Below are 25,653 nucleotides of genomic sequence, written 5' to 3' on the forward strand. Positions count from 1 at the left end.
ACAGTCTCGAGACTAATTCTGTGAATGCTGATTTCTTAATTCCAAACACCAATTAAACTTGATAACTTAGTTTTTTTAAAATCTGGTTTCCTTTTTGTGCTACAGTCAGTAAAATTCAGAGAATCAGAATTCTCATACAAAAAAATGTATTTTGGCCACACTGGTAAATAAGATTAAAATATAAAAATTCAAATACCTAATGTAGTAAGTTCACCATAGCTTTCCAAAGGCAACATAATTATTTTAATAGAGGTACAATATTAGAAAACTGAAGTCAGGATTGTGAAACACCTTTTTGTGATGCTCACTGGATACTATGTGAAAATCTGAAATTCTTCACTGAAGAATATATTATATAATTAAGCTTTTACAAAATTCCTTTTTCTTATTTTATTCAAAGCCATGCTTGTTTTGTAGAATGTCCAAATAATAGAAATACTTGCTACTCACCGTGGAATGATAACTGCATCCTGGTAGTCTTCTAACTTGAAAATAAAAGGCATTTCTTTTGTATACTGTGTACTGGGAATGCCTGTACGTGCTTCAGACTTTTCAATGTCTTCCATAAATTTAAAGTCAATGTCCAAAGTGCTGGAGTCATCAACTTCGAAAAGAAAAACATATAACAGTTATTCACAGGAGAGTTTTTCAGGAAGAGATTTTCTGACAAGTTGCAAATTACATTTTTTTTTTTTTCTTATTCAGTGTGCTTTTTTATTCTGTATTTCTACTGTACTTGTGATTGATACATACACACACATAATATGTGTGTGATTATATACCCTAATTGAGTCAACTGAAATTTGCTGTAAATCAACTCATCACTAAGTTAAAACTTAGAATTGTGAATAAGAAATCAAAACAAAACTGAATAAGATTTCATACTACCACATATGGCATTATTTCAGCAGTTAATCTCTGAAATTTAAAATAAATACTAAAAAATGTTTTGCTTAATTAAAAGAATTACAAATGAATATTAAAAAACCACCTCTGTTCTTACCAACGTTAAGAGGTAGAACACAGTAGGCTGAATCAGCTTCCGTGGGTTTGAACTCTAGTGCAGGTTTCTCAAGACGAAGAATATGTGAGAAAATGTACTGGTGGAGTCGTGTTATCAGCTCAAGCATTTGCAAAGACAGAGTAAAACCAGATTTCTTAAGCTCAATAGATATTGTAACCTCTCCAGAGCGAGTATACACAGGAAAGTGAGGAATCTAAATATGGGAAGAGAAACAAACATAATCAAAAGGGAAAGATTCAAAATAGGATTCCTCTACAGAGCACTAGTTGTGTAGTTCAGACATTTCTATGCAAAGACCCCTGCTAACACTTTGCTACCACAGTGCTAATGACAGAAGGTCTGCCAGCTGTTTGAAACAACACTCATGTCTTTTCCAAGGCTGGGGGCAGACTATACATCAATTATCTAATATCCCAGCCTCTTTACAGAGTAAGAAATAACTCCAAAGGTACCCTTCCTACAACAGCATAAATTGCTTAAGCTGGCATTCTCCAGCGACACATTACTACTTTAGCATTTGCATCAGAGATACTGCCTGTCTCACCTAACAGCAAACCAGATCAAGTGCTATTTAACATCTTTGTAGGCAACAAGTACAGTAGAATTGAGTGCACCCTCAGCAAATTTGCAGATGACAACAAGCTGAGTGGTGCAATTGACATGCTAGAGAGAAGGGATGCTATTCAGAGAGACCTGGACAGGCTTGAGAGAAGGGCCACGCCAACCTCATGAAGTTCAACAAGGCCAAGTGCAAGGTCCTGCATCTGGATCAGGGCAATTCCAAGCACAAATGCAGACTGGGCAGGAACAGAGTGTGCTGTTTTAAGCAGTGGTAGCTATCTTCAGTAACCACTTCTCTATAATTCCTCTAAAAATTCTCATATTTAATAATAGGAATCCCATCTCACTTCAGGTAAGAGCGCAGTAACTAAATCATCTCATCTGTACTCTCACCACACAGAACTCCTCTCAGATGTAACTACAATTCACAGCTTTGTGTCAATTTCTTTTAGCACAGCATACTTCTGCTGCTGCAGCAATATTCAGAGGAGTATTGAAAGGGCTTGTTACTGTAGCTTTCCTAAAGATGAGGCAATACTTCAGGCCATCTCCCTAGCTGAAACTCCATTTCTATCATACCTCTGACAAAAAAAAAACCCAAACAAACAAACAAAAAAAACCGAACATTTGGAGCCACTGAAAAATAATAAAGAATGAAAATTTTTAATTTCAAAGCTTGTTTACAAGAGAACAGCTTGTTCTGTCACTAATGACAGAAAATAAAGTGATGACTGGATTAGATATAATATCACTTATTTTCCAAAGGTAGCTTGATATAAGCATACTTATGCAGTACAGACCAGTTGGAAAGGACACAGAAAAGATCACAGATCACAGAATCACAAGGTTGGAAACAACCTGCAAGATCATCTAGTTCAACCACCCTCCCGTTCCTATTACTAAATTCCTATTCCTATTACACTCCCATTCCTATTACACACATCAAGTCTAACCATCTTTGAGGTCTAACTAAAAGTTAAAACATATTAAAGCTGTTATTCAAATGTCTCTTGCATTTTATAGTCATTTCCAACTCTTCAGCCTGGAAAATGAGATTGTGAAGCATGTTAGATGAAAGAAAGTAGCTAAATTCATTACCTGAGGTATAGGTTTGGCTGTCAATATGCCAAAACATCTTGTTGTATCCTCAGGAGGATATAGCTTTCGTCTCCTAAAGTTGAGCTCATCAGGCAATGGAGTAGTTAACACCATTCCTATTACATACAGGTAACAGGGCTGATCAGGTTTGGGATAACTATCCCTCAAACATTCTGGAATCTAAAAATCATAAAATGGAAAAACATTAACACAATTAAATCAGCAAAACTATTCTTTGAACAAGCCTCCCTATGCTTATTTGGTAAGGCACTGCTAAAAACAAGGAATAAGAAAATTTAGATTTAGGTAAGCTCTTTCTTACACAAAAACATCTCATCAGCAACCTGGCCTGGAACTTAGGAACTTATGTCAAAGGAGAACAATGCAGCCAGATCTACCTGTTTGTTAAGGGAAATTAGCTCTACATTACACAACTAACTTTCCACTGCATCCACTGTGTTAGAAACGGAAGTCTAACTGTACAATACAGAGATAACTTCACTATTAACACAACTAAACTTTTGATGCCAATTTCTAAATTTAGCCAGTAAATCTGGAGCACTCTATGTCCAGCATCTTTCACTCTTAATACTAGAAGGAAAATAAATAAAGGGAGGAGGGAAGGAGACAGAAGCAACATAAAAACCCCCTTACAATCTAGTAATTCAGCTTTCCTATAAGCTTGGCTGAATTTACATCTTTATTAACACAAATTCTTTTCCCTAGATAAGCAGTTTTAAAACATCACTTTCTTTAAATACAATTTGAATTAAAAAAAAAAAACACAAAGTTTTATACACTGCCTGTGTTGCCCAGCATTACATTGTAAAAGTCTTCTATTAAAAGTATTCTATTATTATAGCTTGTATATTTGAATGTTCTCAACAGCCAGGAGCATTTTTAACTCTGCCGCTCATTTTTATCATAGAGCATCCCTTACTTTCGGTAGGAGTTCATTACTTTTTGGATCTCAGAAAGTTATCCTTCTGCTTATCTAGAAATAAACTGCAATACATGTACACATGGATTTTAAAGTTAGACTGTACCAAAACTAAGGCCTTGGCTTATTGGAAAATTACTCATAAGTTTAATAACCATATTAAACCCAAGAGGATCTTGTAGACCTTAAACATTTGCCAAAGCTTTTTTTCCAGATGTGAAAAGTTGGGACTGAAGTGAGGGAAAATATTCTCAGATTCTGTATTAAAAAACATAGCTGTGAAAGAATGATGCGTTACTTGACAAATCAGTCCCTCTGAATGAGACAGCATTTCGTCATGCATTTTACAAGTAGCCTTAATTCAGAAAAATCACTAGAGGGAAAGTGACTGAAAAATGCCTTCGTAGTGACAAGAAACACCTTGCAAAGTTTCAAGTGAATAAGTCTTGCAGAAAAAAAAAAAGGTTTCCTAATCTTGTAATTCGCTCTATAATATTCTTTATGATGATGCAGTCTCCTTTACTGACCTTTCATAATAACCAATTATTTAAGCTATTATTGAAATTAGAGTACGTGGAGGAAACCAAGAATGGAGTTCTTGCACAAAAACTACTACTCTGAGACTACATGCTGATGTTCTTGGATGTGACCAAGGGCTATAGGTTTCTTCATGAAATGCAAAGATCGTCAGAAGCGACTACCAGATACTACTGTTTGTTACCAATCCTATTCAAAGGACCATAAGGCTAAAATCAACTACAGGGGAAGGAGGCAGGTTCCTGAGTAGTCATAAGGTACTCTGACAAAACTTTCCTCCATTTTCCTCACAAATACCATAATAGTAATTTCAATCATACAATCTTAAGTAGCTGAAACCTGGTGTAACAAATTTATGCATAAGCTACTTAATGACACAGAACTATCAACTATCTCATGTGTACCTTTTAGTATTTTAGGAGTAATATTTAAAAGTAAAAATATTATATTTGATACTCTAAGGGTTAAACAAAAAAAACATGAAAATCTTTGTTAGAGCAATACAGTTACTGAATTAAACCAAATATCTAAAAAACATTAAGAATAGGTAAAGGAGCAATTTCTGCACTTGGTTAGTGGCTTGCACATAATTTTGACCTCCAAACATCTCCACCAATTTTCAATTATTTCCTAGAAAATCCGTAATTCTTCTATTGCTCTACTACATTTACCAGACAACTTAAGTATTTACAGATTATCAACAACATATAACTCTTCCTTCCAGTTATGACAGTTTGTATGGGAACTGTTAGGTCATGGCCTGAACCAGATATTGAGTACCTGGTGAAGGGGTGTACCCAGCCCTGGGAGCACAAGTGGAAGCAACTGACCTGTGTGACCAGTAGTGGACCCAAGGTCTCATCTAATCTCATTCAAGAGCAGGCAGATGCAAGGGAAGAATTTCTACTTGGAGATCATATTCTCTGGGGTGTTTGGCAAGCCCTGGTCTTCAGAAAGGAGTAAGCAACTCCTTCTTTATGATCAGATTGTGACCGCTGCCTTTCTTGGGTTTAAAACAACTATATCTGCTGCCATCCTTACACCATACTAGGAAAAAGAGTTACCCAGGTTTTGAAGAAAGTGTACATTCTTTGAACTACAGGCAAGTTTCTATAACACATGCTCCCATAAGCTAATTTAGATAATAATGCAAGTTTCCATACAATCAAAACTATAAAAGTACAATTGTTCCAAATTGAATTGTCCCAAAACATTCTTATCAGATAAGAATAAACATTAGCACTAAGCAATACTAACAGCTTTAGGGTAGCACTGTCGTCTTTTTGTAGAGCCTGGTCTTCCTGGCACACTGGTTTCTTCTTCATCATGTAAATCAAGCTCTTCCTCATATTTAACCGTTTCTTTTCCAACTGGCATCAAATGATCATCCAGTTCACCTAGGTATTGTGAAAGATTACAAATAAATAGCAATTAAAACAATCACACTCTCGCCTTGTCAAGGTCCATCCACATATGCTCGGGAAAACACCTCACCTGAGTTTTTAAAATTCACTTACTATTTCAAGGCTTCAAAAGTGAAATTTGGGAAAAGAATGATAAAGGTTATTTTTCTTAAGTATTTATTTTAAAATATAAAATATTACAACGAATGTTTTAATATAAAGTTAATAGCAAACGAAAAATTGAATTCTGTTATGAAAACACCCAAGATAATTCAACTGTCTGACCACAAAAAGCAAGCGGTAACTGAAATACTTGTCTAAAAAACACTCACATTAAGTTATAGCAACAAAGAAGGAACAGATATTCATGTATCATTCTAAAATAGGAAATAATACTGTTAACTATGCACTCAACACGGAGCTGGGCCACAGAAATATTATTCTGGATAAATTCACTGGTATGGATTCAGTCATCAAAAGGTGTAACTCAAAGTTTTTACTTAAAAAGAAATGTAAATATTTTTGTATTGCATCAGAGCACTGATGACATTCTCTAAAATATTTTGTAGTTAAGAATATGCTCCATTATGCCTATTAGAGACAAGACAGTTGAAATAATCCTGCAACACTATTTCTGGATCATGACTTAAGATGCAGTAAAAAGTACAGTCTGGGACTCTGGATTTTTAATATTTGTTCAAACTCACTTTTAAAAAACAACAATTTGTTTTCTGCCTGCAGTATCTAAATCCTGATCTACAACCAACCCCTTCTAGAGAATGAAATTCTTTTTCCTTCTACACTAAATATATTCAATATTGAAATCTCTTTGGCTTTCATTAAAGTTGCATTTGCTGCTTAAGACAAAATTAAATTAAATAACAGTATTCTTCTGGAAAATGACTTTAGCTCACATGGTGTAAGCTAAACTATAAACTACATTATATAAAAAACAAACCGAAAGGAAGTAAGAATAGACAGCTTCAGTAGAAATTCATGTATATACATAACATCTAGATCATCTTCAATATTTAATTGTAAAAAAAACTATTTACCAAAGAAATACTGCTTTTCAAATCCTTACCAATTTTGTGCAGTTTTTCACAGCAAATAAGAGCTACAACTCTCTCAGCCAATCTTGCACAACTCATTGGAGGACCCTACAAACATTTAAATATTTCTTGAAGTCTTTAGTTGATTAACAAACAAAAATAAACAGTTTAACAAAAACACTAAGCAAACAAAACTTAATAAAATATTATACTGATGACAGTGTTGTGTAGATATGCTAGTTTACATTGTTTTTCTACATCAAAGTTACAAGCTTCTGAATTCGAAATACCACTGGTGAAAAACAATTAAGCATATTTGTAAAAAAAAAAAAAAAAAAAAAAAAAAAAAAGCACTGAGATGGATATCTAAATATATCTAAATACTTTTGCCCACAGAAAAGACAGTAATTGTTGCAAAACAGATAACAGAAATAGATTTAAATGCAGTTACAGAGCACAATGTAGGAAGAGAAAGTCATATGACTTTCATTAATATTGAAAAACATCAATTTAAAAAATGGGGCATGCACACATCTATACCAACAAATTCACTTATTCTTATGTTCCTCTCTCCCCAAATACCTACAACAATTGACGCTCGAAGAGGTGAGTTGATTGGCAGGTAGAGAGTAGAGTAGAATGTATGATCAGGTAGTTCTCTGGTTTTACACTTGGGAGCTAGGTGTGTAAATGGATCACTTGGTAATCTAGCACAGTACCTAAATTGACAAGAGATTTTTCAAATAATCAAAACTTGCAAAGTGAAACTTAAAGACATTTTCTATGAACCTTACTGGCACAAACACTACAGGAGACCATTTCACACTACATTTTGCACTGCAAGAGTACATTGTTGACTTATGTTCTACTATCTGCCAATTAGGAGACCTCCAAGTCCTTTTTCACAAAAGTAGTTTTTAAGGAGGTAGTTGCAAGGCTGCAATGATGACTACTGTAAAAATGACTATATGTCATGGGTTTATGATTTTTGTTATCGGTATTGCACATCATAACATCATGTAAAGTACTGGAGTTAAAAAGCTAATGCTTCAGTTCCATGGACTGCTGATTTTCCAAGTACTCAGTTCTCAGAGAGAAGAACTACATGCCCCAGAGGATTTTGCATTTTCCATTCAGAGGGAAACCTAAAACTGCTCACAACTCACGAGATTGCTCCTTTTTTTGTTTCTTGTCTTGGCAGCGTGTGCTCCCTTGTCATCTCTCTTTCAGCTTTAAGTAAGGCTTCAGTTTTGGACACTTTCTCACTAATTTTATTTATAAGCCTCAATTCCAATTATATAGCGTTATCTTGCATCTCGATATTGTATTTAGTAAATTAGCTTTCTTCTTCAGATTGTTGCTGCTATTTTGTTTTTAGGCCCATCTCCCATCTATCTACCCTTCCACTTTTTCTCGCTTTCCCTGGGTTCAAGTTTGTGAGTCCTCTTTCCCCATTAGTCACAGAAGTGGGTTGAACCAGCCCCGTAAACCTTTGACACTTCCTCCCATGCCTCCCTCTCTTTTTCAGGCTGTCCCCATCATGGACACAGACAGATCCAGAGATAACTCTATGACACTATTCCATCCTATGTACCAGAGTTTCCATTCATCTTTTTCTCTATCTCCAGACCTTTCCTCCATTGTAATCACATTCCCTGCTTCTCAAATACACGTCAAGATCAAACGTGTCAAGGAACTTGTTATGCAACCATGACAGTGACATGCAATGGACCTTCTCATGGCTCAAGAACAATACCACACATAACCACATGCCAGATACACTTTGAGTAGTCTACCATTACACTCCATCTCAATCTGAGTGCTTTGCTGAATTTCATTTGCCAGGCAACCCATTCAAATGATCTGTATCTATGTAAATTTGTCTGCTGATGTCCTATGGCAATTACATCAAAAGCTTTAGTTAATAGAAGGATTTTACGTGATCTACTTTCCCCTTGTTCACAGAGTCAAGCACATCATCACACATGAAACAACAGGTTCAGACAGGCAAAAGCTGCTGTTGACGAAACTGTTGGCTGTTGCCAATCACCACTTTTTTGCACTTATGGAAACGTGTTCCAAAAGGATTCATACTAAACAGCTGAGCAGTCTTGAACTTCTCTGGCTCCTTCTGTTTGCCTTTTTGGAAGAGGGTCATAACATTCACCTTATGCTGTCGCTAAAGGCCTTTTCTAACTACCATAACTTTACTAATGTACTATTGGCTAGTTCCCTTGGAAACACACTCTCCAGTTTAGCAGAATGGTACTATGTTCAGCTTAAAGCATTGTTGTTTTTTTTTTTTTCCAACACAACAACACATAGACTTTGTAAGAGTGAATTTTACAATTGGAACATTTTACTACAGTTTTAGTAAGCCACTTATTGGTTTTCAAAGTTACCTTATTAAGAGAAAAAACAATCTTGCTACCTGTTTCAAAACTAAATGTTTTCAGGGCAGCTTTTATCTACAGGATGATTTTAATTAAGCAGGAATCTATTATTATGTTCATTACCAGAGTTAGAATTTCTGTAGAATAAAGAGAAAAAAAAAGCAAACCATACTTTCGAACTTCCACAACAATTTTCTTTTGAACACCCTGTTAAGATTTCCAAGATGAAATGTGCACAATGCCCAAGTCTATATTCTTCTGTTGCAAAATAGAGTAATGAACTTCTATTCAAAGAAAAGTAGTAAAAGTGAACATCCCCCATACCTATTTATGTGTCCAATAGCTGTGTTGATAGTAACTCTTGGACTGTTCTCATCTGTCCTCAACACATAGGGTGGAAACACATCATCATCATCAACAATGGGTTCAGTTTCCATTTCACTGGTATCAACAGATTTCGAGCATTTATTTCTCAGGATCTTAACATTTCAAGAACAGAACACGGTAAAAGATTTTTCCTTTAAAACACATTACAATTAATTTAACAAAAGCAGGCATAGTCCTTTGACCACATACCTTCTCAATTGCTTTATATGTCTTAAGATCTTCTTCAAAACTTTTAATTTTGTCTGTATCTGCTAACATTATGTAATTGGAAATTGGTGCTCTAGCTCTTCCTTTTGACTGCACATAGGAACGGTATTCTGTGGGCAAATCAAAACGCACCACCAAATTGCATTTTGGTATGTCAACACCCTCTTCTACAATACTGGTAGCAATAAGAAGATTGGTCTCATGTGCTCGAAATTTTCTAAGAACCTGTAAAAGTAAGGAAGACAAATTTGAGACAACAACAAATCAAGAGACTGATCTGTCACCATTTGCATTACTCAGTTCATCAATAAGCTATTAGAGCTAAGAGGAATTGATCAGACATTCAAAAAACTTGATTAAGTATGCTGATATAAAGTTACTAGTATTTACGAGACACAGCAAGGCTATTTTATCAGAGTAGTCAGATTTTTATGAATTACATCTGATACACGGAATTAAGCAACTCTAAGGATCTACTGTCAGGCAACAAAAGCATCACATCTATTTATTTAGATTTTTAAAATACAATATAATAAAGTACTGCCTTCAGGAGAGTGGTTTTTCTTCCTAAAAATTATTTCTGCGGCTGAAACATACTCTTTTGGGATGGAAATAAAAGGTCAATACATTCTAGAGTTGGTACTTCTATTTTTAATATTTCTAACCAATAAGGATTTTATTTTTTTTTTTTCCTGGAGAATAGGGAAGAAAAAAGGTCAGAAGAAGCATAAAGAATATTTTCAGGAATATTAGGAGCTGTGACAAGTTAGATCTGAAATTCAAGAAAAGAAGTAAACGTCTTAAGAAACCTAAAAAGTTTCTACAGACTACCCCATGATAATACATACAGAGAGGCTCCCATAATACTAAAGACTGTATGTTTTAAATTTGTTAAATAATTGATGCCATCAACATTCACGGATTTTAAGTTTTAATACAAGCAGTGTATGATCACTGTAGCTATCCTACATTAGAGGATTCAGCCCATGGTAGTTTGAAAAGACTTTATATTCTAGATGACAGAAGTGTCTTTTTTGCATCCTTATATTGAAAAAAAGGTGTGATTTTATTAGATATTTATTAGGCTTGATTAACTTAATTGCTTTTATAAGACATAACATTTTTTCCTTTAAGTACATTCACTATTGAACTCCTGACCTACTACATTTCAGGAGCTTTATTAGGTTAAAATTTTGGTGTTGCTGCATTACTGTGCATTTTTTTGAAGTCTGACTTCAGCATTATTCTCTCCTCACCATGTAAAAGGCCAAATTGATAAAAGCATACAATGATTTCAAAAAAAGATACTAGATAACAATATCATCACAAAAGTCAGAAAGTTGACAACCCAGCCCAGACAGGAGAAAAATGCATTTGATCTCCAAAAACCTTACATGCTTGAACCATGGAGTTTTACATTGATATAGTTTAGAGATTTAACAAATGCTCTTTTAGCAAAAATAAACAAAAGAAACCTAATGACTGTTAAAAATGCTAGGAACTTTAATTTGCTGTATAGTATTACTATACTATTAATGCAATGGAAAAAAAACAAAAAAAGATGGCTAATGACCTGACAAGAAATGAGCATCACTTTAAATAAAGCTTTTACATGAAGTTTTGTTTGTGCAATGTGACATACAATTTATCTAAACATCTGTTATTTTTTATGAAGAACATCTGTACCTCAAATTAGCAATCATATCTATAAAACCACAGGCATTCCCCAAAATTCTAATGACTGTTTCCAGATTCTGCGTGTAAGAAGAGTACTGAAGTTACTGCTAGTTTCAGTTATTTTTCTTGAAGTTACCTCTTCCTGTTTTCTGAATTCTACTTCCATCTGCTTGTTACGAGGCTGATTCTTGCCAATGCCATGTCCAGTTATGAAATTGCTACTGATGTAAGCCAGTTCTGGATCTTGTTTGCCAGCTTCTTTTATCAACCTAAAAATATCATGTGCTTTTTAGAAGTCACACAAGCCAGACAATGGAAGACAATCTTTTGTTTGCAATAGCTTCATTTAAAAATGAATAAAAATGTGGAAGTGCAAAAATTAAACATCGTGCTAAAATATAAGCTAGCCTTAGTTTTCCCTTAAAACACACTAGATTTACTGAAAGCCTTTGCAAGGATAATAAAAGACAGACCATACACAGCATACAAATGTATGTATCACATACATTCTAGAACCATCATGGTAAAATACATGGCTAAAAACCAGATTTTTTAAAACCAAGCTACTACTCTAAAGCTTCCTGCGAACAAACTCTCTACTCACGTCATTTTAGTTCACTTTCTGTAAGGGACAGACCCTAGCAGAAATACCTTTAATTGCTCCCTCAAAAACGTATGTTTCCTGAATATACAGTGTTCATTCAGTGTTCTTCTTCTACATCTTTCTTTAGCTTATAGAAAGAAGTAAAAAAGGCTGTGCTTGGCAATGCTTTGGTTTCACAGATGAGAGAAAATTGCTTGCATAAATAAAGCACTGAATCTAGAATAATGTATTTGTGGATTTAAAAGCATGATTAGCTTGCTCAATCAAAGTAATTGTTAATGCTGTAGCACCCTTAGTTGACCTGTTTTCAGCATGGAGAGAGTACAGAATTTCTCAGCCACACAGCTTTATGACAACAGAACCAATAAAACTTAACAAAATTATATCTCTTGCATATCTCAGTATAGCCAACCCAGTACCAGTTCTTACAGTACATCCCTCATTTTCATTAAGAGGTTTTCCTCCTGTCCAAGGAAAGCCTGCCTCCATATACCTCCAACAGTAATTCCAACCCCTCCCTGGTGCACCTTCACTGAATAGCCAGCTAGCTGCTGCCAATCAAATGGAAAACGGCTATGTTCTCCTTCCTCTCTCTCCCACTGGAGTACGTACTACTCAAGTCACTGATTTTAATAGTTTATGTGCACCTGCAAAACTTCCTTCCTTTGTATTGTGTTGAAATTGTAATGGACAGGGAAAATAAGGTAATGGAAAACTCACAAATAGCTTGGTATCCTTACAGAAAAAAAAACAAGAAGGTTCCTCCTGTACCGAAATTTGCTCTTAATAGCTTGAGGCTGAACAGATTCACTTTTTGTATGCAGCCTAGGCTCTTGCAACAGACATTCTAAGACAGTAGGAGTTACAACTGTAACACTTTTTTTATTTTTAATTTTTCTGTGTGGCATTTCTACCAAGCTGTGTAGCTTCAAGAGCAACTACTACTGAACTGAAATGTTCTTTGTGTCCCACTCATTACAGAAATTGAGAGAAATGAAAAGCAACTGAATAAACATGTCACTGTGTAGATATTTGGAAAGCTCAAGAAATGTTTAAGACTTTAACCTCATGGTTTAATAGAAAACATAAGTAGTGATAGCTAACAGGCACCATTTTCCAAAGAGATAAAAGAAATTCTACTTTCAGATCGTCCTCTAGGAAAGCTGTGAGGCACTTCAATGAAAATGGATAGATACTGAGCTTTAGGAAGTGATTTCTAGTTCCTCTAAGCTCCTTTTCAGAACAGGACTCAATTATACAGACAAAACAAAAGAGCTTCATCAGCTGTGTCGTATTAATAAAAACGTTGGTTTCTGAGGGGAGATTTGTTGGTTTTGTTTCTGTTTGTTAGCCTGTTGTAGTACTTACAACAGTGGCTGTTGCTGTTCTCCAAAGTTCTCCAAAGAAAGATCAGCTCTAATTACTACTTCAGGGGGCAAGGGCGGGAAACAAAATGACCTACTTCTACAAAGCCCAGTGCTTTCCACAAGAGTTGCCCTTCCTTAGATCATGAACTACTACATGACTATAATACTATTTTATGAAGTTTGCTTTACCATAATATAGATTTTTGTTTAAATCGACAGTATTTCAAGTTGGTTCTGATTAATACTGGATCCACTGCAAGCTTGAGAGGTTTTGATACATGAGTTCAAACTCTCATGGCTTCCTCATTCAGAAAACAGTACCTCTTCCTGTACATACATACAGCATTCATACAGCTGCAGTCAGCAGAGGCCCTTCAACTTAAGCATCTCCATAGAAGGCCTACAGGCTTCTGTCAACCAGCTCAAGTCTGCTTATCTTCCAGGAATTCTGAGACTGAGTGTAGGTGTCTGCTCTCAATATATACTCATAGCACATAAGTCTGTCTATGAGAACACCTGATGAAAAAAGCTGGAAATTAAAGGATTTGTAGTTTAACAGATAGCTGAAATTTAACAATTCTGTTCACTTCTTGTCCAGTAGTGAAACACCCATCTCAACTTCGCAAAAAATTTGTCATAATCTTTCAAAGTTATTTCTTCAGGAGCATTAATTCCACTGAAGTACATGATTTGCATTGTATTGCATATTTATACAAACATATTTAATGTAGAAAGGTTAACAAAAAAGGGCACAAAAAACACATAGGCAAGTCTGTAGATCAAAGACTATATTATGCAACTCAAACTACTCAGTCACGTAAAAGATAACAGAAGCATCAGATTCAGAGTTATCCAGAACTCAATAAGCAGACTGCAAAATACATTTAGCACACTACCAAAAAAAAAAAAAACCCTACACCTTCCCTTCCCCCCAAGATATAAATCAGTTTGTGTCAAATGGTGTTTAAGAATTAAGAATGTTAATTATATCTATCACTGATCATACTGAGGAATAGAACTGATAAGGAATGAGATTACTCCAAAGTATATCTTGGCAAAAATTCCAGGATTCCTAGTTTTCTTGGTGAATACTGCAGGAAAGTGCTTAGTGTAGTACTGGTAAACTTTCAGAGGAATTCTGGCAAGCATAAATTTGCTTTTCTGCAGGCCTGTATCATGTAATAACATGATTTAGTAAGCTAACAGTAACATTTCCAGAAGTATAGCACTCAGTAAGTTAGAGAAATTTCCAGCATCCATTCCAAATATATAAAGACCAATTAATACAAATAAGTTTACTCTTATTTTACAGTTAAGGTACAATATTTCATCTTCTACACAAATCAAATTGCAAACTCAGGTCCAGAGTGAACCCTTGAGTACAATTTTCAAATACATTTGCTCTCCCCATCCACACACAACCTATTTTTTTTGTTGTTGCTATTCTTTCTTGACACAGCTCTAGTGTAATTTCCTAATGCAACTTTAAACAGAGTTCTGAAAAGAAAAGACAATTCCTTCTATATTCACAATATAAACATCCACGTGCTGGCAGCTGAACACGCCTTTTTTTGTTTTTAAAGAAGATTTACCTATTTAGAACAACTGCTGTGTATCTTCTTTCCACAAAAATAATTCCACATAAAATATTCGTAAAAGGAGATGGGAAATTAGTCTCTGGCTTCTCTTTCTCCTCAATTTCTTCATCCTCATCATCATCTTCAGAATCACTCCACGATACGTAATTATCCTGATTTCTGTTGTTATACCATTCAACACTTTCAAACTGCTGCCGTTCGTATGGTTTGTATTTGCGCAAAATTTCAAGCAGCTTTATTACTTTTGGAGTTACAAATTTCAGGTCAAGTGAGGCAGGTGAGAAATGCTCTTCACAGAGTGCATGTATTTTCCTTAAGAAAGTGTCTGTAAACAATAAAAATTTCCTGTGCAGCTCCTCTTGCTCATGTTTGATATACTTCTGTAGCTCTCTCACCATCATCCCAGCTACCTTATCTGCACACCAGGGTCCCAGAACAACCAACACAGCTCGACAGTCTGACAATATCTACAACAGATGAATTCAAGTATCAGTTCAAAAGAATACACTCATAAGTTATTCACGTAAGACAGCTTTGGTTCCTCACATCATAGTGCTTATGAATATTGTGATACGTTCTATATTAAATATCTATTCGATATTTAAGGTTGGCTTTTGTCAGTAAGGCAACCTTGGGAATATTGGTATTTAATGGAGCCATTTTTCCCCCTCCTAAATCGCAGAACCTCAACTTTGAGCTCATTTCTGAGCCTCAAAAGAGTTTAAGTAGTATTTTGCAATTTGATGAAATTACTATTTGAAATTAGCTTCAGATAATTGTGATAAGAAGGGGAATGCTTCTTGAGGCAGCTCAATAAGCAAAACAAAAGTATTACCTGTTATGTTTAACACAAAACTAATAAGATAAATGCTTTACGAGGTACTTCTTACTTCATTCATTAGCAATAATTGTCAAGCTTTCAAAAATACCTAAACATGAAATTGCATAGTTCTGTTAAGTTAAGCCTTTCAAAGGAAAAAGGTTATGTGTGGGCAGAACAGAAAAAAACAGGGGACTATTTACTACTTGGAAAAAATAACAAAGACACTTGAGTACAAACAGCATTATAGCTGATGACAAGTTTTTTCTTCCCACAGAATCAAGTGGTCCAGTATTAAACAACTAATGAAAAACACAAATAACATACAAGTATACTCATGAACTACACATATTAATTACAATGGAAGTATCTCAAAACAATCAGAATATCAGTTTTCAGTTGCTGTTCTAGTTTTCCTTCCTTCTTCCATTCTTACAAGAAAATACAGAACAAGTTGCCTTCTTTGTACTGTATTCCCTAAAGTTTATTATCTGTGAGACTTAAGAGTAAAAATTTCCTAAACAAATTCTAATTAATAGACAGAGGGTTGATTCTACCCACATCAAATGGAAAATGGATTTATTTTTCTTAATATAGGTGCCTCCATCTTCTTGTAGAGCTACTGGATCAGGAAAGAAGCACAGAGGGCAATGTACATTAGAAGCACAGCAGTTAATTCGCTATTCTGGATTGTGCAAATACTTGCGATTGGGATTTCAACATTCCTTATGAATTTTTGCCCTACTGCATTTTAAGTCTAGAACAAAAGTTACAAGCAGTTGTGATAAACTACAGAGAAGTAGAAAGATAGACTGAATTACTTACTATCCCCCTCTCTGGCCAAAGTAGTCTTTAACTGCCAGAATATTGAGTTTCTAGAAACATTAAACTAAAGTACTTTTAGATGAAAAGAGAAACACATTCTCCAACTTCATCACAGATAGTTATAGAAATAATTTACTTTTAACTTAATACCTGCATAATTGCACTTGAGGATGCAATTCCAAATCTCAGTGGAAAAAAAAAATGGTTTCTGGACTCCACACCCCATGTGCAACAAGTCTCTGTTCAAACCATGCCACCTATATTCTACTCTGCCATCCTGCACAAAAACAAGGGGCAAGCTTGAGGCTAAAGTTTCATTCCACTAGTCACATATTGTTCTCACTAGAATAAACTGTGGAAATTGTAGAGCTAGTTGGATTTTATACCTCAATTCCCACTCAGCATTCTGTAATACAACTGTGCACTGCTTTTCCTAATAACTCCTGTGGCATAATTTCTCTTTTCCTACTGACTTATCCAAAGATGTTAAGACTCTTGCCCTCAGAAATCATGGTGCAGGATGTTTTGTGCCTTAAGCAAATCTGAATACAGGATTCTCAAACCAGATGAGGTTTTGACTTACGTTTGAACACTACGTATGAATAGTTGACATTCAAGCCCCATTAATTTATGAAAAGATCTGCAGTGTTAGTAGAACATGAAAACTAGAAGTCTTTTTGCTCAGATATACCAGGCTAACTCAGAAAGTTTCTGTAACATAACATATGCTGCAAAGAAAAATAGTAAGACTTCAATTCCACAGGGTTTTCATACAGCTTAAAACCTTACCTGTTTAGAAATTAACGTAGAATCTCTTTCCTTTGAATGTACAGATATGTTGCAGTCATTTAGAAAATGAAGTGCCTCATCCAATTCCCTTAATAGTCTTTCATACAATCCACTTTTGTCAATATATGGTCCACAGTCTACAACAATCTCACATGGCTGAGAAGTATATCTTAATTGAGGGCAAAGATCAGGTTATTTCAGCCTGTTAAAGTTATATGGCAAATAGCAAGGGCAGTATGAAGCATAGTCAAATACATTTCTATCCCCACCATGAATGATTACAAAGTTAAATATATATTTAATAAAAAAACAACAAAAATTCTCCATATATACCACATTGATTCATTATAAAAATATTGATCTGTCTAATGTATTTCCTAAAAATGAGGTTAGTATCACTATCTACACTTCAAATATTGGAATATCCAAGCCAAAGCACAACTTTCACTTTAGCTTTTCCTCTTTTTACATGCCAAACAAGTAAAACAGTTGTGATGTAAATTCTATTTATTTCTTCAACAACATAAAATCTGAATATTAGAGTCAAGTAGACTTTCTACTTAACTTTAAGATGTACTTTAACACTGGTTACCCAAAAAGCAATTTTATATGTTCACCTTTCTGTCCTCACCTCACATAGAGCTAATGGTATCACACACACAGCCTTTGCTAAGATTTAAAATAGCAAATGTTTATAACAGTTTGTTCCTTACTAAAAAAAAAAAGGCAGTCAATTAAATAGCCATAACTGCATAACAACATACCTATCTAAGACCACCAAATCAGTTGCAGTTTCAGCATTGCTCTTTAATATTTTCTCCAGTTTCTTTATCTTCTCTTCTAACTCAGCAGGATCACACTTCCCATTTAAAATAGAAGCAGTTAATCCCAAGATTCGAGGGCAAGATGGGTAATCCTCACAGATCTGTGAAGCAAATCAGAATGAAGTACCTTCAAACAGTTGTTCCAACCATCATGAAAGCCTACTATCAGACCAGCAGACAAAGTTTCTATGTTTAGTTGAAAACTGGTATTGAATAGCGTATACTGGAAAGGGAATCAAATGTTCAGTAAATACTTCTTTCTATTGCCTGGAAGTAAACATACAGAACTGAAGAACATTTAACAGCAACCACGTTTCAAGATAAATATTTCCATCTAGAAAATATTTAAAGAAATAAACAATTCGTATTACACAAGATAGCTTTGTCATGCTTACAATAAAACACATATCATAATGCTTATACAACATGAAAAAACTAAAGTCATACCAAAAAAATAAAAGCACACATGATTTGGTTAAACCTAATGACAGATCTGGAAAGACATCTAACAAATACCTCATGAAGCTAACAATATGCCTTCAAAAGCCCTATAAACATTTTTAAAAATCAGTATTTTAAGAAATACAGAAACCAGTTAATACATCTCATTCCCTATCATTTTTAACAATAATTTTGAGAATTCCCTTAATTTGCAAAGTCCAGGTTAACACCAGATTTTTCTTTGATCACTACAAAGTAAATTACATTGCTCTTCTATAATATCTCATTATGAGTTAAGTATTAATTCATTACAGTAAATCCAGCCCAAAGGCATGCTAAACCACGATTCCATTGATGTTATTCTTCAATAGCAAAAACTGACTCGTTTCCTCATTTCAACCCTTCAGCCTCACCCATGCTCTGCAACCAAGTATTGAAACGTTCACACAGTACAAACTAACCTTCATAATTTCACGGTATGGATGGTCCTGGATTGCAAGATGGCACTCATCAAACACCAGTAGATTAATATTTGACAGGGATAAATACTCATTTCTCAAAACAGTCAAAGCAACATGACATGTCATAACCAGAACCTAAGTTAAAAACAAAAAAAAGCATCAATATAAAAAGAGTACAAATTGTCTTAGGCCACAGTAAAATGAAAAAGCTCTTCTGTACATCACACTTGATAGTATTGACAATATTAGCAAATATTAACTCCATCTACTTATCTGTCTAAGTTCTCTAGATATACTTCATTGGCCATCACTAAATGTTTCACTAAAGGTAAAATAAATACAGAAAAAATGGTTCAAGGACAACAGAACTAAAGCTTACTCAAAAAGGCAGAAATAAAAAGCATGTCAAGGAATGACATTTTTAGTGATGTTTGAAGTACAATATTTACACTAAAAATTTCTTACGCAGTTATCATCTTTGACCACAAGACAGGGAGACTTGGAAAAAAAAAAAAAAAAAAAGGATTAAAAGGACAGCTTTTTACAACAACCTGAGTACCTCTTATACATGTTTTGCCTCAAAATTAATATACACATATTACTAGCATGCTGAATTTGTTAGAGGAGTTTACGTATAACTGAAAATTAGCAGTTCTCATCTAGTCTAACTGTAGACTAGGCATTTATACTTAATACATTACCTGATGCTTAGAGAATTCCTGACTCCACTTCTCTTTTGTCCATGATTCAGTCACCTCTAAACTTGAATACTCTCCCACTTTAAGATCTGAATGTGTCCTGACAGCTGATACTTGCTGAGCAACTTGATTTGCTTAAAAATAAAAACAGACAAAAATCCTCAATCTCATGAAGGTGTTTTCATACATTAATTTTCAAGATGTTTGCCCTATTACTAGCACCATGCTTTATAGTACAATCTTCAGATTAGGCTAATCTTAAACTGGGGTACATGGCAACCTACCTCCATACAAAACTACAGTTAGGAAATAAACTGCCAACTGTACAGCAATTCTGATTTAATGCTTTTATTTTAAATCATGAAATAAAAGATACCAGAGATAAAGAGGTTGTATTGAGTATACAATCAGCAAAATGTGAAAGGTGTCACATTCTTTGATCAGTTTATTATTCCTGCTGTTAAGTGCTTCAGCCAAAATTTTCTCCCAAATTTGTTTTCACACAACTTCTATTAAGGAGTTGTCCCATGACAACAGAACTAGCATATTCAGCAACTTAGTATATTTTTATTCTTACCTGAGTTGACCAAGAACACAGTTCTTTTTCCATTTTTGTTGAAATCCCCCCTGATCTGATAGGACAGCTCTTTAGTGAGTAGTACTGCAATAAAAGTCTTCCCTGAGCCAGTGTTTAAACAGACTATTGTATTATGATCCAAAGCTGCTTCAAGCAGTTCAACCTAGGTTTAAGAACAACAACACTCTTATTTGCAGCAAAGTGGATAAAATTTGACAAAAAATAACAATACAGGTGGTAAACAAACTACAGACAGGTCAACATGACTTGCAGAACTCTTTCCAATGCCAAAGAACCAACACTATTCTTTCATAACAAAGGTACAGTCACTCACCCAAAAAATATGAATGCACACTGTACAGTTTATCTTCTAAAACCAAATTTCTCCTCAAAACTATTCGAAGCTACATGCTAGAGCTTTTCAGTCTAATTCTATGGATTAGTTCAGCCAAATACACAAGTACATTACTCAAGGTGATACAAACCCTTTTCAGCAATATTAACCAAATTCTAGCTTTCAGGCATCTCTGCAGGGCACACAGAGAACTGAAATTCCAGAATTCAGGAATAGCTTCTGTAACAAAATGAAAATCAGAGTACCCTGACAGAGTTTCTAAAATTACTAAGCTACTTTCACCAGTGGGCATATCAAAATCAAGTCTGGAGATGTGACTGTAAGCGTATGATCAAGTTGCACAATGCCAAGATTAGGGTATTTATCCCTAATAACACCTTGCAAAGAGCAAGAGAATATTCAGCTTAAAATTTTGATTCATAAAAGCAAATTGAGAAGGGACAATAGGAATTATCACAAAAGCAGAACACATCCTAGCTAGTAAAAAAAGGGACAACTAGGTCCCAACAGGTGAAGCTGTAAGAAACAAGTGCCTGGACTATGTACAACTGCAGACTTTTCCCATCTGCTCCGCTTTTTTTTCCTATTAAATTCATAGATTTATTTTCACTAATATAGTAATGTTATTAAAAAAAAGTATTATCACTAGTACCTGATATTTTCTTGGCGTGTAAATGTTATCATGAATTGCTTCTTGTTGCCACGGTAGTCCAAAAAATGGACCCATTGGGGAGGAAGCAGGGGTCATGAGCTGCAGTCCCGCCATGCTGAGGGATTGCAAAGCAGGGCTTTTCATTCATTCATCCAGTGTTTCTGTCATTGCGTTTTTGTTCCAGCACAGCCTACTATGGAAGAAAGCAAAACGGTATTAGATACAGTTATAATATGAAGGAAAAAAATAAAACAAAAGAATCTAAGGATACATAATTCTACTTTATTTTTACTTCCAGTAAGAGCTACAATCTCATTACTTTCAGCAGAACACTTCAATTTTGCACTTAAAGAACTTTCCCACTTCAAGAGGTGTATTTAACAAAGTAACAACAACAACAACAAAAAAGCTGCTTTATAGGCAAAAAAAAGTGTCCAGGCACTTGGACACTTCAGGATAAAGTTCCCCTTGCATTCTAACAAATCTCCTTTTAAAGCTTATTGAATAACAAATTGAAAATATAAAGCTGCTTTAACTTCAGGAAAGAAAAAAGATTTTCAAGATCAGAGGTAACAAGCAAATCTACCACATTTTGCATTTTCAAGTAAGTCTTATAACCAAAGATTTGCATACACATAAACGCACAGAACAGGGACTTCATTCTAACCAAAAGCAAAAAGAACAGGAGCTTCGTAAGAACATGTTGTCAATGAAACAGATAACTTTGTCAGAATTGGTAGAAGAATAAGCAGAAATTTAATAAATAATTACAGATGATGACGATAAGTGCTGATAGCACATGGGTCCCTTGCCAGATAAACCACCAGTTTCCAGAAAGATACTCTAAGTAACAGTATGATGACAATTATGTAATAGAAAACAGCTTCCTATTGGAGGTCTATGAAGTTCTCATCACTGGCTATTTTAGAAATGCTTCATATTTTTCAGGAATTATCAACGTATAATCAATTTTTTTCCTATAGAACTGAATGAATTATAACCTTATTGTACAGAAATGTTCCCACTATTCTATACCGTAGGAAAATTAACTTTTGCAATTGTGCACTGGGAAATAATTTTGAGACCACTACAAGAAGCTATCACTGTTTTGAAGACAAACATTCAGAAAAATGCTAAGTGAAAGAGGGTAAACTTCACCTTTGGCTCAGCAATCACCACTCTTCCTTCTCTATTAAAAAAAAATTCTTCACCAAAAGGAGTGCATTAATATTGCAGGAATATAGTCTTATATTTTAATTTCAGCTACAGAGAAACTGTCAGGGTGAGAAGATACCAGAAAGAAGAAATATATTCAAAAGTTTAAGAAAAAGCATGTAGTTTCTAAAAGATGTACTAAAGAACGCTTTTGAGATTCTAGTCAATTTCTCCAGTTACTTTTGGAAGAATCTCCAAACATGCAAATTTTACAAGTACTTCTCATTTTCTTTCTCAATTCTGGAATTTAATTTATTGTTTCAGCCTGAGTTCCTTTAGATTCTTTAAATCAAAAGAAAAAAAAAAAAAAAAGACAGATATTGCTTTGTTTAGTTGCAAATACAAAACAACACAGGCTATCACATCATAAAATCAGAAATATATCATTTTTCATTTCAGATGTAATATAAGAGTCCTGGAGATTCTAAAATTGCTTTTATACATTTCAAACTGCATACAAGAACACACAGGTTCTGTTCTAACAATCAAACTAGTAACTCTACACGCTTTCTAAATCCAGTCAGACCAGAAAATGTTTTGATTGATTCCTCATTTGGAACAACCAGTCCTACGGCTGTTCTTTCACTGAAGTTTCCATAGCACTAGGTCAAGTAAAACAAGTAGTTAAAAAAAAAAGTGCATGTGCTATGTACAGTTGTGTGTAGTAAAGGTGGTAATTCTTGACATTTTGATCTAAGTGTTTGCACATCATATGTAGTCACGTTAATCATTATGTAATTAATACAATTATATCAGTCCCACATGAGTACTGCATTGGGATATAATCATTTTCAGCCACTGACAGAAAGCACCTGGGCGCTATCAAAGAGCGGTGAGGTGCTGGAACAGGCTGCCCAGAGAGGTAGTGGATGCCCCGTCCATGGAGGTGTTCAAGGCCAGATTGGATGGGCCCTGGGCAGCCTGGTCTGGTATTAAATGGAGAGGTTGGTGGCCCTGCCAGTGGCAGGGGAGTTGGAGATTCATGGTCCCTGAGGTCCTTTCCAACCCTGTGATTCTGTGAACAGGCAGCTCAAGTGCATGACAGTCAGAGAGACTATTGAAAGTTTCTCTCCCTCACACAAGGTAACAGACAAGGCTCTGCTCTAATATCTCTAGCTTCCTTATAATCAAATCAGTGCCATGCTATTTGGAAACACACAGATTCCTTTGGAGAACATAGAAGTCTTCCACATGACGACAACATTTCACTGAAATTGCCTCGGCACTTTTCCTACTTATATACAGCAGTTCATGTGGAAGGATAGTTTTTGTTATTGTTTATTTTTTTTCCTATTTGACTGTTTTTAAAGGAAACCTGGTCATAGCCATTATAGTTGCTCAAGGCTGGGATGGACCAGGTAAAGTATAATACGTATTATGTTTTTAAGGGTAACCGCCCAATCATTCTTATATTTATGCCCAGTCACTTCAATTTTATAGAGCATTTTGGATCATCAGTGCCTTTTCTGTTATTCCACTTAAGTTCTTCTTTTCCACACCATAAACATAACTTCATGAACAAACACAAGCTTATTCTGAGACTATCTCCCTCACAACCAAATGCATGACCTACCATTCACAAAGAAGCCTACATTCTTTTCTACATATGACTCCATGACAATGATAGTAGGCTTAGCTACCTCACCGTAAGGAGTACAGAGATTCACTTACACACAGGTTCAGCTTGCTTTGGAAGATCCTGTGAAACATCACACATTCTAAGCCACAGATTTGTTTTCTATCTTCATGAAAGGCCTGCCATCAAGTATTATCATCTCACAGAGTTTAAAAAAAAAAAAGTATACTTAAAGAAAATTTCGCAATTTTTTTTTTTTTGAAGTGTGAAGGAATAAACTTAATAACTTGAAAAATAATGAGAAATAAAACAGCATTTTGTAGTAAGACTATTATTAACTGTGGAACAAGCTGACAAAAAAAAACAATGGGATTTAGCTCTCATGGATTGCACGATGAATTAGCAAAACAACACAACGAGACTCTCATGAGGCAGAGGACAGTTGAAATACCTTACACTCTCTGTCCATGTATAATGACCGAGGTAAGAAGTCCACCTAACTAAACTTTCAATGCTACTTCCTGCTGTGCTGAGGAGTTCCCTAGTCCTGGCATTCATTTGTATTATTTCTATTGTAAGTATATAAGACTCCACAAGATCAATGTCAACATTATTATGGGAATAAGCCACAATAATGAAATAATTATATATGTAGTCTATATTTCAATTGCAAGGAAAAATATCAAGTTCTGTTCTGCAACAAAAGGATAGCAGTGCAAGACCATCTAGAAATAAAAAGGGGGCAAAAAAACCACATCTACTTGAAGAACAGGCTTTAAATTGGAAACAGTCGAGATATAAAGTGCATGCTTTCAGAAGTTGTGGACAGAAGTTAACTGACCCTGTAACTAGCTAAGTGGGAAGCAGAAAAAAAAAAGTAGTCCTGCTCTGCCAGTGTGAATAATAAAGATATCTGCCATGATGTTCAAACCTTTACCCACTGTGTCATTTTGGATATTGATAGTCAGAAAATGAGAACTTGCTGAAAACAAATTTGGAAGGAAAGATATAAGAAACAGAAGTCCTGCTTCCTGTGGCTCTACACTGAGTTACGAGAAAGGGGACAAAGCAGCACAGTACTGGGCCTTATCTGTTCTAATAACATAACTCAAAAAAGTTCAAATTGTAGCCACTGACTTCAAAAGTTTAACAGCAAAATGCACATCTTGATGACCTTACTTTAATACCTGTTCATGTCAACACATATTGAACTGCAAGCTTCAGTTAAACCTAAAGCCTTATTCTATAATTTAAAGTCATATTTCAAAAAGATACAAGGTTGGGATTTAAAATTTAATAGAAGCTTCTTTCAGACGAGAACAATTCTGGAAGAGTGCTGCAGGTTTTTTCAGTCACAGGACCATATCTAAGTTAAAATAGGCCTTCAGTGCACAAAAAAATGTCAGGTTTCACCACACTAAGGAACATGAGTCAAACCAAGTAGGTCACTCACCTGAAATAGGACATCCTGGATCTAACCCAGCTCCAAGGGCTGTTAAAAACTTTTACTGAATGATACTCTAAAGTAAGCAGAGAAGAGACTAGAGTTCTTGGAACACATCTTTGGGTTTT

The 25,653-nt window shown here is 35.0% G+C and overlaps 1 protein-coding gene across 3 annotated transcripts in view; it reads right to left on the bottom strand.

The window, feature by feature from the left end:
* Window positions 1-25,653, bottom strand: part of DICER1 (dicer 1, ribonuclease III) — a 65,514-nt gene that overhangs the window by 18,511 nt on the left and 21,350 nt on the right. For 2 of the 3 annotated variants that reach the window (XM_052692508.1, XM_052692507.1), the window contains exons 4-19: window positions 21,291-21,483; window positions 20,284-20,446; window positions 19,710-19,840; window positions 19,009-19,143; window positions 18,047-18,207; window positions 17,283-17,451; window positions 14,843-15,315; window positions 11,416-11,548; window positions 9,585-9,827; window positions 9,333-9,487; window positions 7,202-7,334; window positions 6,648-6,723; window positions 5,418-5,557; window positions 2,684-2,863; window positions 1,004-1,217; window positions 451-604 (exon numbers count right to left, since the gene is read on the bottom strand). In XM_052692508.1, coding sequence (XP_052548468.1) covers window positions 451-604; window positions 1,004-1,217; window positions 2,684-2,863; window positions 5,418-5,557; window positions 6,648-6,723; window positions 7,202-7,334; window positions 9,333-9,487; window positions 9,585-9,827; window positions 11,416-11,548; window positions 14,843-15,315; window positions 17,283-17,451; window positions 18,047-18,207; window positions 19,009-19,143; window positions 19,710-19,840; window positions 20,284-20,446; window positions 21,291-21,434 — 2,804 coding nt within the window. In that variant the 5' untranslated portion in view covers window positions 21,435-21,483. The remainder of the gene's footprint in view (window positions 1-450; window positions 605-1,003; window positions 1,218-2,683; window positions 2,864-5,417; window positions 5,558-6,647; window positions 6,724-7,201; window positions 7,335-9,332; window positions 9,488-9,584; window positions 9,828-11,415; window positions 11,549-14,842; window positions 15,316-17,282; window positions 17,452-18,046; window positions 18,208-19,008; window positions 19,144-19,709; window positions 19,841-20,283; window positions 20,447-21,290; window positions 21,484-25,653) is intronic. The other variant, XM_052692509.1, reaches the window with a different exon arrangement.

This window comes from Tympanuchus pallidicinctus, unplaced genomic scaffold (assembly GCF_026119805.1).
Source record: "Tympanuchus pallidicinctus isolate F22 unplaced genomic scaffold, pur_lepc_1.0 scaffold3, whole genome shotgun sequence".
Classification (NCBI taxonomy): domain Eukaryota; kingdom Metazoa; phylum Chordata; class Aves; order Galliformes; family Phasianidae; genus Tympanuchus; species Tympanuchus pallidicinctus.